Here is a 17,930-nt window from a genome sequence, read left to right on the forward strand (position 1 = left end):
ACTATGGGATAGTTGCGCCCTCCATGCCCACCTGTTCAACTAACATGGCTCCCGCGACGCTCCCTGGCTTGGAATCGCACCAAGATTTTGATTCCATGTTTATCTCGCCCCAGTTACATAAACACTCCTCATCGAGGGTTGAGATGAGGATAAACTGGGCCTTTGCCAGGAGGGCAGTCCTGCAAAGGGGATGGGCACAACTCCGCAGCAGGGTGCAGGTGTACGGGAGATAAACCCTCTCGCCTCCCACGCAGCGCTGTCACCCACGTACGCGCTCCAGAGATTACACAAGCCGCTGGCAGCTGTTATGTAAGGGGGCTGGCATCCGGTCAGAGCGTCTTGGTCCGCTGCCCAGATCCCCTTCACCCCAGCCAGGCACGATCGACAAACACAGCAGATCAGAGAGGTGGAGAGAAACCAGCCAGGAGAGAGCCAATGCGCATGCGGTCCATGCTCGAGCAAAACATTTGCAGCGGTGCAACCACCTGATCAGGAGGGTGGGAGGCAGTTCCAGGAAATCTTGGACAAAACCAATCTTACAGTACCGCCTTCTAGCTCATCCTTGCATGGAAGTCACAGAAATTTAACAACAGGCAAAGTAACGCAGAAATGCAGAATGCAGAATGCCGGAAACCTTGGAAATGGGATGGATCCACAGATCAGCTTTGCTTCCAGAGAGCCAGCCTGGCGGGAGGTTTTGGGGGCAGAGCCTGAGGAGGGCCGTTTTCTCCAGGTGAACTGCTCTCTGTCGGCTGGAGATCAGTTGTCATAGCAGGAGATCTCTGGAGGGTGGCAGCCCTGATAGAATCGCATTTTCAAACCATTCCAATCAAACCCTCCTCCCAAACCCACGGCATTAAAACAATTTTTAAAAGAGTTAAAAAGAAGAGTCAAAATACAAACACAGTTTAAAAAAACAAGAGTTAAAATGCAAACACGGTTTAAAAAAACAAGAGTTGAAATACATTCAAAACAAAATTAAAATACATCCAAAACATTGGTTAGGAAGGAGGGATCATTGAGAGACTGCCAAACAACACAAAACAAAAGGGTCTTCAGCCAACACTGGAGGGGGAGAAGAGGATTAAGGATGAAAAACACCCTGGAGAGATAAGAGCAGGGAAACAGAGAAACGCGAGAAGGGAATCAGGCGCAAAGGCATTGTGTGCCTGTCTGTGTGTTTGTGCTGAGATGGGGTCACCGTGTATCGGTTGCGCAACACGCCAGGGTGGAACTCGGTGTTCCCAGATGCTTTATTTATAGCACATGGGCTGCTTGCCGCCGCCGCCCCCCCCCCCAACAGTGGGATTAGCCGCTCATGGTCCATACAGCTGTGGAGGGGGAGTCAGAAATCCTGGGTTCGAACTGTGGGCCTGGGGAGGGAACGGCCGTACAATGCCGAGGTTGTCGGTCAGCCTTGTTTTGAAGAGCACATGGATTCCTTGCCTTCCGCACAGTAACAAATAAACGTCGACTCATGACGCTTTCCCTGTGACTTAATGTTCGGGTCTCTCTTTGCCACTGTAAGAGTAAAGGGTCTGTCCCGAAGGGCCGTCTTTAGGGTTGCCAACCTCCAGGTACTAGCTAGAGATCTCCTGCTACTCGCTAGAGATCTCCTGCCACTACAACTGATCTCCAGCCGATAGGGATCGGTTTACCTGGAGAAAATGGCTGCTTTGGCAATTGGACTCTATGGCATTGAAGACCTCCCCTCCCAAAACCCTGCCTTCCATCCATGTGAACTTGTTTGGTTGTGATTGTTATTTTTGTATGCTTGTACATAACACTGTATGTTTAAATGTATAGTTGTATTTAGACACCATAGGATAAACATTGGTTGCACTTAACAGTAATTGTTATTGTACATTTTTGTCGCCCCTGTACTGATTTCCTAATCTCCTGATAGTAGTACAGTGGTGTCTTTTTCTCCTACTAGTGGCAAAGAGGAGCCTGAACCTGGCAACCCTAGCTAACTGTAGCACTTCTTAAAAAAAAAATGTTTCAGGAGGGTTGGCAGTAAAACAGATAGACTGGAGTCCAGCAGCAACTTTAGGGATGCCAGGTCCCTCTTCGCCACCCTCTTTGGCGAGAGGTTTTTGGAGTGGTGCCTGAGGAGGGCGGGGTGGGACTTCAACGCCATAGAGTCCAATTGCCAAAGTGGCCATTTTCTCCAGGGGAACTGATCTCTGTCGGCTGGAGATCAGTTGTAAAAGCAGATCTCCTGCCACCACCTGGAGGTTGGCAACCCTAGCGACGAGGGAGGGACAGATGGGATTCCCACCCTCTAACGCAAGTCTCACAGGCCTCCACTTGCATTATACATAAGGTTGCCCACTTCCAGGTGGTGGCTGGAGATCTCCCACTATTACAACTGATCTCCAGCTGATAGAGATCAGTTCCCCTGGAGAAAACTGCCACTTTGGAAGGTGAATCCTATGGCATTATACCCCACTGAAGTCCCTCCCTTTCCCAAACCCCACCCTCCTCAGTCTCTACCCCCCAAAAACTCCAGGTATTTCCCAACCCAGAGCTGACAACCCTAATTATACATTATTGATACACACAAAAAACATTTATTTCCTGTCTCCGTTTGTTAGTTACTGTATTTACTCAAATCCAAGGCTAGTTTTTTCCCCAGGCGTAAGGAAAAGAGGGGGTTGTCATGAACACATGAAGCTGCCTTATACTGAATCAGATCCTTGGTCCATCAAAGTCAGTATTGTCTACCCAGACCGGCAGCAGCTCTCCAGGGTCTCTGGCGGGGGTCTTCCACATCACCTACTTGCCTGGTCCCTTTAACTGGAGATGCTGGGGATTGAACCTGGGACCTTCTGCATGCCAAGCAGAGGCTCTGTCACTGAGCCACAGCCCCTCTACATGGCTTTCCAGGGTCTCTGGCGGGGGTCTTCCACATCACCTACTTGCCTAGTCCATTTAACTGGAGATGCCCCTGGGGATTGAACCTGGGACCTTCTGCATGCCAAGCAGAAGCTCTTCCACTGAGCCACGGCCCTTTATATTAAGCTATCTGATACTGAATTAGACCATCAGTCCATCAAAGTCAGTATTGTCTGCTCAGACTGGTCATCCTACATTCAGGACTGTCTTCTTTTCAAGAAAATGCAGTCGTTGTTTCTCGTGCTGGACAACCTCACGTCCTCTAGACGGCATGTGCACAGTTTTCTTTTGGTAATAGGAGTAAGTCTATGGCCCCTGTGGTTTGCGGCTTTTGAGCACGTCTCCGCTCTCTCTGGAGATGAGTTGTGATTCTGGGGAAACTCCAGGCCTCACCTGGAGGTTGGCAGCCCTAACTTGTGGGGTGGGTGTCACAGGATTCCATGTTGCTAAACCACCATAACAAGAAATTCCTAGATTTCCCCGCTGATATGCACATTCAATATGTATAATTATGACTACTTTTTCTGCCCTCAGCTCTTTTCCTTCAGGCAACACAGATAACCCTGAATGATCTGGTGGGTGATCTTTATTGGCAGATTGAGAAAGGGAATCCATCCTTCCAGTGATTCTAGATTAAAAGACTTTTGCACAGTCGCCCAAATTTTGCTAGGACGTTTGGAAGATCAAACTGGAATTAAGAGAATCATGCTTAATTGGCTCGGGACAGTTCCTTTCTGTTGGACTGGACTGAAAAGGTTGCTAATTGGACATACCGAGTGCAATCTGTGTATTTGGAGTACCAGCTAGGATTGCCAGCCTCCAGGTGGGACCTGGAGATCTCCCAGAATTACAACTGACCTCCAGACGACAGAGATCAGTTCCCCCAGGAGGAAATGGCTGCTTTGGAGGGTGGACTGCGTGGCATCATAGTGGAAGAAAAAAGGAGGGGAATAAAACCCAACCTAACAACAACAACCTAAAAACACCCAGCCTGTGTGGCATCATATCCTGATGTCCCCCCCCCTTCCATGAACCCCACCTTCCTGAGGCTCAACACCCAAATTTCCAGGAATTTCCCAATGCAGAGTTGACAACCCCGGTTGCACTAGTGCTGCAGAACAGGATCTCTCTCTCTCCATTCAGGAAAAGACACAGGGCTGAATTATTCAGGAGCACTTTTTGAGGTTACTTAGGTAGCAAGAGGTGATATTAGGACTTTTTAGGGTTGCCAAGCTATAGATGGGGGAGCTGGGGAATCTCCCAGAATTACAACTGATCTCCAGACAATAGAGATCAGTTCACCTGGAGAAAATGCCTGCTTTGGGGAGAGGACTCTACGGCATTATAGCCAGTCTCCCTTCTCAAACCTCCAGGACATTCCCATCCTTACAACAGCCCTGCAAAGTAGGCTGGTGGCAACCCAAAAAATCATTTATGCGTGGTATATATTCTGTGTGTGTGTGTTAAGCGCCGTCAAGTTGCTTCCGACTCATGGCAACCCTATGAATCCAAGTCCTCCAAAATGTCCTATCTTTGACAGCCTTGCTCAGATCTTGCAAATGGAGGGCTGTGGCTTCCTTTATTGAGTCCATCCATCTCTTGTTGGGTCTTCCTCTTTTCCTGCTGCCCTCAACTTTTCCTAGCATGACTGTCTTCTCCAGTGACTCTTGTCTTCTCATAATGTGTCCAAAGTACGACAGCCTCAGTTTAGTCATTTTAGCTTCTAGGGTCAGTTCAGTCTTGATTTTTTTTAAATTATAATTTTTATTATTTTATCAACATATAAAACAATATCCAGTACTAAAAATTAAAAATAATGATGATGAAAAGGAAAACAAATACTATTGCAATTCAACAGTAATATGACTTCCCCCTCACCCTCTTCCATCTAAAAATAAATTGTATAATATTTTGCTAACGAAACTAATCCCATTATTTTTGAATATATATTTATCTTGTTCTATTAAGCAAACTATAAATAAGGGATTAGATCAAAGAATATCCTTTAAATGATCCCATTAAAAATTGATTTTTCACAGTAAATTCTCCGCACCTCCCATAGTTGAGTCTTGATTTGATCTGTAACCCACTGATTTGTTTCTTTCAGACGTCCACGGAATCCGTAACCCTCTCCTCCAACACCACATTTCCAATGAATCTACTTCCTTCCTATCCTATTCTAATATTTATTATGTTTTATTAATATTTTTCTAATAATAAAGCTCACGCCCTGCTGGAAATTTTTGTTAGCCTTTAAGGCGCTACTGGACTCTTGCTCTTTTCTAATACTAATATTTGCACATGTCAATATTTGTAAAATGTTAATGTTTTTTGTACAAAGTTTTGTGTGTTGGCTGTGCTCCGCCTTGCCCCTCGGGAGAGAGGCGGGCTAGAGAACCGGAAATGGCCACAAATCCCCGGGAGTGTCAAGCCGAGCGTCGGAAACGAACCCGGAAGTGTAACTGGCGCACAAAAGCACCGCCGCCCTATGATCCGCGGCTGGACCCGCCCGCGTGGCCAAGGCGGCTCACGTGATCCGTGGCGGTGGGCGGGGGGAAGCCACCTGGCTCGCCCTGCGATTGGCTGGGCCCTGGCTCCCCCTCCTCCCTCGCGGAGGGGAGGGGCGGGGCCGCGGAGTGAGCGCGCGGCAGGGCCTGGCCTCGCCTCAGCCGACCATGGCGCCCAGCGGTGATTTAATGGGGGCGGCCGAAGACCTGGCCGATCAGGTGAGCTCCCCCCCCTCCCGGGATGGTAGAGTCCAGCCTGCCCGGGCTGAACGAGCCGCGTGTCGGGACGTACCATTTTGCTTGGGAGGGGAGGGGAGGGGAGGGCGGAGGGCTGCAGGGAGATACCACTCGCCGCACCCCCTCTTTTCCTCGTTCCCCCCGTTCTGTATAATGGAGGTTCGGAGCGTACCATTCATAAATCTGGGGGGAGAACATGTTTTAATGGAGGTTGCAAAAGGAAAAGGAAACGTGTGAACACCCTAGTCGTGATTTAAGTGAAGAGGAGTAGGAGGTTGGGCGGCCTTTCTCTTCTACGCCTCCCCCTCCAGCCTCGCCTAAATGACCCATTCATGCAAAGCTGGACTTCTTGGGTCATTCAATCAAACGAATGATTGACTGCTTCTTGCATCTGCAGCTTTTGACGTCCTCTGAGGGCACTTAATTAGCATATGCATCTAAAAAAAAGTGCATAGGGCTCCCCCAGAAATCCTTGCAACAGCCCTGCAAAGTAGGCTGGTGGCATTATTGATGGGGAGCTGGGTTAGAGCAGAGGTTGGGTGAGATCTGAACTCTTCTGGCTGTTATCTCACTTGCATTGGTCCCTTACAAGTTGCTGAGGTCTAGACTGCCTGTTGCTGATGGGAAAAACATTAATTTGGGGAGAGGTCAGAGTTTGGGTGAGTGGTGCAGAAAGAATCTTTCGGTGCCTAAATAATAAAGTGGATTTCAAGGCAAGAAATGAACAGAGGTGGTTTTGAACACATGAAGCTGCCTTACACGGAATCAGACCCGTGGTCCATCCAAGTCAGTATTGTCTACTCAGACCGACAGCGGCTCTCCAGGGTCTCAGGGTCTTTCCCATCACCTATTTGCCCAGTCCCTTTAACTGGAGATGCCGGGGATTGAACCTGGGGCCTTCTGCATGCCAAGCAGATGCTCACAGACTGAGCCACGGCCCCTCCCCGTTTTGTCATTGCCTGCCCCTGCATAGCAGCCTTGGTATTATTTGGTGGTCTCCCAAGTAATATCCAGGGCTGAACCTGCTTTGCTTCCAAGATCTGACGAGATCGGGCTAGCCTGGGCCAAGAGACATCTAGAATTGGTTTGCCTTTTCCTGCCTCTGCGTAGCAACCCTAGACTGGGCCATCCAGGTCAGGGCAAGAGACATCCAGAAGTGGTTTGCCTTTTCCTGCCTCTGCGTAGCAACCCTGGGCTTCCTTGGTGGTCCAAAGAAATCCAAATACTACCCAGGGCTGACTGCTTAGCTTCCAAGATCTGACAAGAACGGGCTACCCTGGCCATCCAGGTCAAGGCAAGAGAAATTCAGAGGTGGTTTGCCACTGCTTGCCTCTGTGTAGCAATCCTAGACTTCCTTGGTGGTCTCCCATCCAAGTCCTAACCAGCGTCAACCCTACTTAGCTTCTGAGATCTGATGAGATTGGGCTAGCCTGGGCCATTCAGGTCAAGGCAAGAAATGAACAGAGGTGGTTTTCTGTTGCCTTTCTCTGCATAGTGACCCTGGACTTTCTTGGTGGTCTCCCATCCAAGTACTAACCATGGCCGGCCCTGCTTAGCTTCCAAGATCTGAAGAGATCAGGCTAGCCATCCAGGTCAAGGCTATAGATGAACAGAGGTGGGTTGGCCATTGCCTACCTCTGCCCAGCAACCCTGGACTTCCTTGGGGGCCTTCCATCTGAGTACTAAGCAGAGCCCACCTTCCTTAGCCTCCAATATTTGATGAGCTCGGGCTAGTCTGGGCTATTCCGACTGCCCTCAACACCTAGTGAGCTTCAAAGTGTGATGCCAGCAGAGCAAAATGCTTGTTCAGATGCTGTGCACAAAATCACAGCCTTTGGCTCTGGTTAAAGAGCTTTAATTACTATTTTCTGGTGCCGCATCCTTCTGGGACCTGCCCCCCAGGCTTAGCGTGCAAAAAAAAGGTATACCTCTTTACCCACCTTGATATAATTGCCTTGTACTGTCTCAGAGCCTTGGTCTGCCTGGCTCAGGATTGCCTATTCTTAACGGGCAGCACGCTTTGGGGCAGAAAAAAAGTTCTTTTCCTGCATCATCTGCCTGAGATCTGTTAATTGGAGGTATCCGGAATTGAGCATGGGAGCTTCTACGCTGAAAGCGTGCGCTCTGTCAAGGACCCATGGTTCTTCATGTGCTGCCACTGATGGTATGGGAGCCAGACCCACACAGGTAAGCCTCCCCACACCTGGTCATAGATTTAAAAAGCTAGAAGCCTCCCCCACCCCGTTCCTGCATTGTGTATAAATGCCAACCTGTCTGCCTCTCCTGACTGAGGGTTTAAACGTGATTTTATTGATGCCTTGGACTGAAAATTGTATAAAATGTGAAACTTCATTGGATTTTAATAGAAACTAATAGTATTTATTATGTTTTGACATACTGTATAGGATTGTTGACCATAGTGATGTCAGCCGCCCCAAGCATGATCTTGGTCAGGAAGGGGTGTGATATAAATGTAATAAATAAATAAAAATATAGACCATCCAGTCCAACCCCCTGACAAATATTTGTCTGTCTCTGCTTAAACATCTCCAAGGAGGGAGAACCCACAGCATCCCTTGGGGGGCCGATTCCACCACAGAACTGACCTTATTGTTTAAAAGGTTTTCCTAATATCCTGCTGATATCGCCCCACCTGGGATTTCCCCTCCTGTCCTTGGTGCAAGACCTGGCAGGGCCTGCGTGGCGGGGGCTGCGTCAGTTGAGCTGTGGGCTCATCACTTGGGCCGTTTATGCTTGGTAATTAGCAGTGTGTTCCAGGCTGAAGCACCCTGCATATTTTTTTGAGTTCTTCATGTTGAACCGTCACTCCAGAAGTCACTGCGAAGCTGGCGCACACCTGCTTCGCGTTTCTTAAGAGCCCCTTTAACACGGCCCTTTTTTATTTACTCCGTCCCCGCCTCGAAGCATCCACTCAAGGAAGCATGAAGAATCACAGCCCCAGGTTAGCTATGCAAACGAGGATTGCTATTGGCTATGCAAACAAAGGAACAAAGGAGCAGGCAAGTGTGGGTGGTGGAATTCATTTGACTTTCTCCTCTTGCATCGGGACCGTGAATAGGCATTTTAAAGGTCGGATTTAAAAAAGGACCTTTAGCGAGCATCAAAGTCGACCCTGCATAAATGGCCTTAAAGTGTTCCAGCTCTTCGCTTGATCCTGAGTCCTTGGAGATCAGTTACCCCTTGGTGCTTTTTAGTCACCTGCTTCCATAGTGCAGTTAGAGTGGTCTTTAGAGGTGTAAAGCGGTAGGTTTCTCCCAGATCTTTCACTGAAGTTTGACGGTGATACAGGAATTCCAGCTGTTACAATTGATAAGAGAGCCAGCGTGGTGTAGTGGTTAAGGTGCCGGACTAGGACCTGGGAAACCCAGGTTCGATTTCCCCCTCTGCCATAGAATCGTAGAGTTGGAAGCGGCCATTCAGGCCATCAAGTCCAGCCCCGTGCTTAATGCAGGATCAGCCTAGAGCATCCCTGACAAGTGCTTGTCCAGCCTCTGCTTAAAGACTGCCAGGGAGGGGGAGCTCACCACCTCCCTAGCTAGCTGATTCCACTGTCAAACAACTCTTACTGTAAATAATTTGTTTTCTAACATCCAGCCAGTACCATTCCGCCCGCAATTTAAACCCATTATTGCGAGTCCTATCCTCTGCTGCCAACAGGAACAGCTCCCTGCCCTCCTCTGACAGCCCTTCAAATACTTCAAGAGAGCAATCATGTCCCCCCTCAACCCCCTCTTCTCCAGACTGAACACTCCCAGCTCCCTCAGCCTTTCCTCGTAGGGCTCGGTCTCCAGGCCCTGACCATGGAAGCTTGCTGGGTGATTTTGGGACAGTCATGCACTCTCAGCTCTGACCCTGGTTAGAATCTGGATGGGAGACCTCGAAGGAATACTAGAGTCGTGACACAGAGGCAGGCAATGGCAAACCACTCCCAAAGGTCTCTTGCCTTGAAAACCCTACGGGGGTGGGGGGGCACCATATGTCAGCAAAAGAAAAAAAATCATTGTCCAGAAGGTTCCAGCTTGTTGATCTGCAACGAAAGAGTGTGATTTTGGTGTGTATACTCTCAGTCTAAATGGGGTTTCTCAACTCCCGGCTGTCAGTTCCAACTTCCTTTAAATAAAAGAGCCTCTTTGTTCTTCTGCAGGGTATAACAGGTTCTTCTATCCTGAGAAACGTTTCCTCTTTAATCTTATTGATAATTTTAAGCTATCGTCTGCCAGGGCAGAGGACTGAAGAGAACTTCCAGCTTCCTGCTTGGGTTATCCATAATCCTCTGATGGCTAGAAGATAAAGTACCCCAGAATCTGCATATTTCTTTGTAGGTTATGTTGAAACCTCATAATACAGGTCAATTGTGAAAACATGAATTTGTCACAATGCAAGTGTATGAGCACGCAGCCGGCAGCCCAGTCCACCTGTGTTTGGAAGAGCCTTCCAACAACTCTTTTGGCCTCCAGAAAGGATCTTTGTGGGTAGGAAGAAGAGTTGGTTTTTATATGCCGACTTTCTCCACCACTTACGGAAAAATAAAACCGGCTTACAATCACCTTCCCCTCCCCACAACAGACACCCTGTGAGGTAGGTGGGGCTGAGAGAGCTCGAAGAGAGCTGTGACTAGTCCAGGGTCACCCAGCTGGCGTCAGGTGGAAGAGTCGGGAAACCAACCTGGTTCATCAAATTAGCAGAAGCTAATCTGGTGAACTGGGTTGGTTTCCCCACTCCTATATGTGAAGCCAGCTGGGTGACCTTGGGCTAGTCACAGCTCTCTTAGAGGTCTCTCAGCCGCACCTACCTCACAGAGTATCTGTTGTGGGGAGAGGAAGGAGATTGTAAGCCGGTTTGATTCTGCCTTAAGTCGGCATATAAAAACCAACTCTTCTTCTTAAGTGCCGTCAAGTTGCTTCTGACTCCTGGCAACCCTATGAATCAGTCCTCCAAAATGTCCTATCTTTGACAGCCTTGCTCAGGTCTTGCAAATGGAGGGCTGTGGCTTCCTTGACAGAGTCAATCCGTCTCTGGGCGGGCCTTCCTCTCCTGCTGCAGCTTTCAACCTTTCCTTGCACGACTGCCGCCTGATACGGCTCTTATGGGGCCCGGCTCTCTAACTCTCTAACCCTCTCTCCCCTTTCCCTCCCTCCCAGTTTTTGCGTGTGACGAAGCACTACCTACCTCACCTGGCTCACCTTTGCCTCATCAGCACCTTCTTGGAGGACGGCATCCGGATGTGGTTTCAGTGGAACGAGCAGAGAGACTACATCAACTTGTCTTGGGGGAGCGGCATCATCGTGGCCACGCTGTTCGTGCTCATCAACATGTGCGGGCAGCTGGGTAAGAACTCCCGTTTGGAGGGCTGGGAAGGAGCCGTCCCGACCCTCCGCAGGGTCTGTCGAGATCCTTCATCTGAGACCCATGTGGGATTTGCCTTTGCACAAGGCGGTGTTCAAAACGTAAAGCAGCTCTAGAGCCAGCGTGGTGTTGTGGTTCAGAGTGGCGGTTTGGAGCGGTGGACTTTAATCTGGAGAACCGGGTTTGATTCCCCCACTCCTCCACAGGAGTGCAGGAGGCCAGTCTGATGAACGGAATCTGTTTCCCCACTCCTCCACACGAAGCCAGCTGGGTCACCTTGGGCTACTCACAGCTCCCTTAGAGCTTTCTCAGCCCCACCTACCGCACAGGGTGTCTGTTGGGGGGAGGAGAAGGGAGGGTGATTGTAAGCCGGTTTGAGTCTCCTCTCCCTTAAGTGGTAGAGAAAGTCGGCATATAGAAACCAACTCCTCTTCTTCTTCTAGAGCAGGGGTAGGGAACGTCAGGCCCGGGGACCGTTTAAGGCCTGCAAAATCATTTGGTCTGGCCCTTTGTGGGTCCTGGCAGATCTCTAGCTCAGAAGGATCTAAGACTGGCGATCCGCCCCCTCCCACGGACAGGAATAGCCTCTATTCAAGGCAGATGTGAGTTTGTTTTGCCGAGAAAAGGAACCTATTTTCCCCCTTGCAGAAGAGTCGTTAGCGATGGAGCTGGTAGGACCGCCCAAGAAACTGTGTTAACCCTTTCCCACCTGGGCCGTGGAGAAACATATTCCCTCTGTACTACAAGAGGGCTGGGGGCGGAAGTGGCAACATGGAGGGGTTAAAGGGGGCAGGGCCAGAATGCACCGGGGGAGGGAGTTAAGTTGATAATTTTGTATGGCCCACAAATGATGTTATAAATATCCAAATGGCTCTTGGCGGAAAAAAGATTCCCCACCCCTGTTCTAGAGCAGGGTATCAAATATAAGGCCCGCAGGCTGGATCCGGCCACTTGAGAGCTCTTATCCGGCCCTCGAGGCAGCCACCACCAACTCTAAATCTGGCCTGGCTAGGCATGGCCCGGCCTGACGAAGTTTAAGTCATATCTGGCCCTAGTAAAAATTGAGTTCGACACCCCCGCTCTAGGGAGTCAGCAAGCTTCGATAGCTGCCTACGTGGTTTTTGCATGGAAACATTTTGTTTCATTTTTGATAGGTTAATATTTGGTTCCATTTAGTTTGTGTTCTGTATCGCAGGTGCCCTGACCTAGGTGGCCCAGCTTCGCCCGATCTTGGAAGCTAAGCAGGGTTGGCCCTGGTTAATACTTGGATGGGAGAACCATCAAGGAAGTCTAGGGTTGCTATGCAGAGGCAAGCAATGGCAAACCACCTCTGTTCGTCTCTTGCCTGGACCTGATCTTGTCAGATCTCAGATGCTAAACAGGGTCACCCCAGGTTAGTACTTGGATGGGATCAGCAAGGAAGTCCAGGGTTGCTACACAGGGGCAGGCAGTGGCAAACCACCTCTGTCCCTCTCTTGCCTGGACCTGGACGGCCCAGGCTTGCTCGATCTTGGAAGCTAACCAGGGTTGACCCTGGTTAGGTTTTGGATGGGAGGCCAGTAAGGAATTCCAGGGTCACTTCGCAGACTCAGGAAATGGAAAACCACCTCTGAACGTCTCTTGCCTTGAAAACCCCATGGGGTCACCATAAGTCAGCTTCAACTTGACGGCGCATTCCACCACCATCATAGCAGGCAGCCATTTCAGCAGAATAAAACTTTAGGATAGGCGCTAAAAGCACATATCACAAGTAATAGAATCGTGGATTCCTGTTGTTGCAACTTTTCTAACAGTTAGAGCGGTTCCTCAGTGGAATAGGCTTCCTCTGGAGGTGGTAACTGTTCCTTTCCTGGAGGTTTTTAAGAAGAGGTTACACAGCCATCTGTCAGCAATGCTGATTCTGTGACCTTAGGCATCTTGAGAGGGAGGGCATCTTGGCCATCTTCTGGGCATGGAGTTGGGGTTACTGGGGGTGTGGTGAGGGAGGTAGTTGTGAATTTCCTGCATTGTGCAGGGGATTGGACTAGATGACCCTGGTGGTCTCTTCCAACTCCTATGATTCTATGACAGGTTTTTTGTAAATTCTCTGCAAGTCAGTTTTTCGAGCAAAAAGAAGGACAAATGTCTTTGGGCCTTTGGGATGACCAGGGCATGCAGGAAAAGAAATCTGTATGTCGTTCCCTTATTGTATGTTTTGTGGGGCTACTCAAGTGCCTTCCTTCCGTTCCCTCTCTCCTTCTCTGTAGCTGGGTGCGTGCTTGTCCTCGCCAGAAAATTTGTTCCTTATGCGTGCTTTGGCCTCTTTGGAATAATCTTCATGCAGGTGAGTTGAAAAGTGTAAGGAACGCGGTTTGGGGGACCCCAATGAGAAGAGACCCTTGGAATGAATGCTTGACAGTCCAAAGGAAGTAAATTGTTAAGTTATAAGGTCTGTAGCCCATGTGATTACAGCATGTGATTTATTTGTTACAGCTGTGAATGATAACAGCACTTACACATATTGCTAACAGGTTTAAATAAAAGCAGTCCTCAATGATTGCATGTGTGATCATAAAAGGCCAGGTATGTTTTGGACAAACGGTCTTCCTCAGCGGATTCTTTGCATTAAAAAGACCTCTTCTAAAGGCAAAATGCCTTACGCTTTAGGCCCGGTTGGACAGTTGAGGAGTCTTGATCACAAGCCAAATCTTTAAGAAGTATTATCCTGCCTTCCTGACATCTCTTGGAACACCATATGTTAGAGAAGGACCTTATGGGACCTGTAAGGCAAATGGTCATAGTGGGGCAGGAAACACTGCTGTTGGAAGCGTTATCCTCACATGGCAGATGTGAGTGTAAGTTGGAAACAACATTTGAAAACGCTGAGGCCTAGAGAGCATGTAATCTCATGATGATCCCCCACCGAAATGCTTCATGTGCAAAGGGCTGCTGAGCTGCCGCCAGCTCTGATCTTCCAAAACTACCTCCCCCTGCAATATGCAGATGTTAAGCTGGGTCTTGTTAACGGCTGTCAAGAAAGAAAGGCAGGCAGTAGTGCAATGCTGTGATGGTATCCACACCCCCTGCTGCCACCCCTTGTCATTTGCCACTGTTGTCTTCTCCTTTTCAGACAATTGCCTACAGTATTTTATGGGACCTCAAGTTCTTGATGAGGTGAGTTGAGTCGCAGGCATCCCATTTCGAGTCATGTTACAGGTGCTGAAGGAGTGCATCAAAGCAGAAACCGTGAAGGACGTTGTGTTGCTCTCGGCCAGAGGAAACTTGACTGGGGGTGTGAATGTTTACACTGATGCCCTTCACTGCCAGCGTGGGAGGACGGTTCAGCCTCTTGCTTGGTATCGGCCAGAGGGTGCCTGAGAAGGATCCAGCTGTTGGCCTAATTGTGGGAATGGGTTGCCCCCAAAAGAGGCTGAGGAAGTGGAGCAGCATGCAGCCCCAGCCCCACAGCATGGCACTTGAGCAGTTCTGCTGCCGGTAGTGCTGCAGCTCCTGATGGTGTTGTGAGCTACCAATCCACTCCCGAGCCCGGCTCAAGGTGTTGGTTTTGACCTTTGAAGCCCTACATGGCTTGGGACTAGGGTGTCTGAAGGACTGTCTTCTCCCCTATGTTCCTGCCCGGGTATTAAGATCATAGGGAGAGGCTCTCCTGAGTGTCCCATCTGTCAAAGAAGCGTGTTTGGTGGGTACGCGAGAGAGGGCCTTTTTGGTGGCAGCCCCACTGTTATGGAACAACCTCTCCAGGGAGGTGTGCCTGGCCCCCTCCCTCTTTGGGAGGCAGCTGAAGACAGTTTTATTTAGGACTGCACTTGGTAACGTTTACCAGTAGTCCTGAGTAGTGATTTTTAATTTTTGGTTTTATGTTTTTAATGTATTGTATTCTGTACGTTTTGTCTATGGTTGTACACTTCCTTGAGTTTCTCAAGGAAGAAAGGAGGCTAATAAGACGCTTTAAATAAATAAAAATAAATGAATGCCGTGCCCGCTCAGGGCCAGTCCCACGAGAGAGGTTCTTGTTCACGCACGTCTGGCTGTGCTCAGCTTTGGTCTCCTGCCGCTTAGGATGCTGGCATTGCTGTTGCTGTCGATCTCTACGAATCCAAAAAAGGACCAAGTCCCTCTTGCCTCTGCCGAGAGTGGACATCTGCTGATGGAAGTGGGAATGATTTAGCCCCCGTTCCCCTCTCAAAAGCTTGCATGGTGCAGTTGTTAAGAGTGGAGGTTTGGAGCGGTGGACTCTAATCTGGAGAAACAGGTTCGATTCCCCACTCCTCCACATGAGCAGCGGACTCTAATCTGGTGAACTGCATTTGTTTCCTCACTCCTCCACATGAAGCCAGCTGGGTGACCTTAGGCTAGTCACAGTTCTCTCCAAACTCTCTCAGCCCCACCTACCTCACAGGGTGTCTGTTGTGGGGAGGGGGAAGGGAAAGCAATTGTAAGCTGGTTTGATTCTCAAGTGGTAGAGAAAGTCGGTATATAAAAACCAACTCTTCTTCTATGTGCATACCTGTTACTCCACGTGAGTCTCGCGACCCTGGGAATGAAATTCCCTGGGGTTGAAAGGGGAGGGGAGAGCCGGAAAGACCCATGATCTTTGCGCGGTCCTTGCGCTGGCTCCAGCCCTCTTGCTTCTTGCGTTCCAGCCCCCGGCGCCACCTTGACTTGAGCCCCTTCTGTTTCTCCTTCCTCAGGAATTTGGCTCTCGGGGGTGGGTTGCTCCTGCTGCTTGCGGAGTCTCGTTCCGAGGGAAAGTCCATGTTTGCCGGAGTCCCGACCGTGGATGACATCTCGCCCCGGCAGTACATGCAGCTGGGGGGGCGCTTGCTCCTCGTCCTCATGTTCATGACGCTGCTGCACTTCGAACTCGGCGCCTTCACCGTGAGTGGCCTCTGCCTCCCTGTGTGTGTGTGTTTCTCCTCTGGTGGAAAGTAGCGTGTATGCCTGTTTCTCCAGGCCTGTGTTACCTGACCGCTGAAAAGTGGAGGTAGTTAATAAGCTAGGAGAGACTCCTGGCCAGTGGAACAAACCGCTGAGTTTGCCATGGGTTCATCTGCTGAAGCTGGAGGGTGAGAGATTCAAAACAGACAAAAGGAAGTATTTCTTCACACAACGCATAGTTAAATTGTGGAACTCCCTGCCCCAGGAACTCCACATGAGCGGCGGACTCTAATCTGGAGAACCGGGTTGGTTTTCCCACTCTTCCACATGCGCGGTGGACTCTAATCTGGAGAACCGGGTTTGATTCCTCACTCCTCCACATGCAGCTTGCTGGATGACCTTGAGCTAGTCACAGTTCTCTCCAAACTCAGCCCCACCCACCTCACAAGGTGCCTGTTGTGGGGAGAAGACGAGAAGGAGATTGTAAGCTGCTCTGAGACTCCTTAATGGTAGAGGAAAGTGGGGTATCAAAACCAACTCTTCTAGACTCTCGGAGGAGCTGACCTGTCGTGTTTCTGTTTTCCCTCCCCAGATCTTCCAGGACATCTTTGGCATGGTGCTCATCATTTTGGTGGCCATTGGCTTCAAGACCAAGCTGGCTGCCCTGACCCTCGTGGCCTGGCTCTTTGTCATCAACATGATCCAGAATGCATTCTGGGACATCCCCACGTACCGCCCCCTTCACGACTTCCTCAAATACGACTTTTTCCAGACCATGTCTGTCATAGGCGGCCTGCTGCTTGTGGTGGCCCTGGGACCCGGGGGGGTTTCCATGGACGAGCACAAGAAGAAGTGGTGAAGACAGATCGGGAAAGAGGGCGGCTGGTAGGGTTGGGAAGGAGGTCGACAGTGGCTTTTACAAACCTGTGTAGAATTTTCTCCTCCCTTTCTTTATTTTCTTGACGTTTTATCATAGTTCACAGTTGCCTTATCTGGGACGGGGGGAGGGCTTTTGCCATCTGTCCTCTCTGAGACGTGTAAATTAAAGCCTAATTACATACGTTGGTTTGCTGACCCTGGCATACTTTAGTGCGTGAGGCCCCGCCGGCTGTGGCGAAATGTTTATGACGTAAGAGGCCGGCTTTGAAACGCTGGCTCTCCCGAACAGATGTCTGGAGCGGTGGTTTGATCTCGGAGCCTAAATGCAGTTCAGTCCTCTACTTCTACAACGTGCACAGAAAAAAAGGATATTGATTTCTTGCCCTTCTTGAAGGAAGAGTAGCATAGATCTCCATCAGAGCATCAAATGCCACTTGCATCTGGGAGTATGACATATCCTGCATATTCTCCATACTGGAAGAAAGCCTGGCGAAAGCTGGAGCTGTTTGAAAGGAGTCTGTAGGTAGTGGAGAAGAAGGCCCGTTGTCTTATCTGCTACGCCCGGAATGGCTGAACCATATCTCTTCAACATGTGAAGTGGCCTTATCCTGAATCAGCCCCTCAGTCCATCAAGGTCAGTACTGTCTACTCAGGCTGGCAGCGGCTCTCCAGGGTCTCAGGCGGAGGGTCTTTCACATCACCTACCTACGTGGTCCCTTTAACTGGAAATACCTGGGATTGAACCTGGGACCTTCTGCATGCCAAGCAGATGCTGTGCCAATAAGCCACCGCCCCTCCTCAACACATGAAGCAGCCTTATACTGAATCAGACCACTGCCTTCTCAGACTGGCAGCGGCGCTCCAGATGTTCAGGTGCTTTCGCATCACCTCCTACCTGATCCTTTTAACTGGAGATGCCGGGGATTGAACCGGGGACCTTCTGCATGCCAAACAGATGCTCCATCACTGAGCCACAGCCCCTCCCTGGCCTTAACACACCACCTCCAGCACCTGGGAGTACTGAATATCCCGATGAGAAGGATAGTCCTGCCCTATAAGCCAAGAGATGAACGGGCCCCCAAACAGTGGAGCAAAACTATAGCGAGAGAAGTGTTAAAAGTTTACAACAGGAAAAATGTCATACTTCTCGGAGCATCACGGGTG

The 17,930-nt window shown here is 49.7% G+C and overlaps 1 protein-coding gene across 1 annotated transcript; it reads left to right on the forward strand.

Moving 5' to 3' along the window:
- The first annotated feature begins 5,525 nt into the window (after positions 1-5,525).
- Positions 5,526-16,767, forward strand: LOC130487481 (surfeit locus protein 4-like). The gene is made up of 6 exons (XM_056861012.1): positions 5,526-5,624; positions 10,805-10,991; positions 13,256-13,332; positions 14,119-14,162; positions 15,701-15,887; positions 16,480-16,767. The coding sequence occupies exons 1-6, from the start codon at positions 5,574-5,576 to the stop codon at positions 16,744-16,746; spliced, it is 813 nt and encodes a 270-aa protein (XP_056716990.1). The 5' UTR covers positions 5,526-5,573; the 3' UTR covers positions 16,747-16,767.
- The last annotated feature ends 1,163 nt before the right edge of the window (positions 16,768-17,930 follow it).

The sequence above is a fragment of the Euleptes europaea genome, chromosome 1 (genome assembly GCF_029931775.1).
Source record: "Euleptes europaea isolate rEulEur1 chromosome 1, rEulEur1.hap1, whole genome shotgun sequence".
Classification (NCBI taxonomy): Eukaryota; Metazoa; Chordata; class Lepidosauria; order Squamata; family Sphaerodactylidae; genus Euleptes; species Euleptes europaea.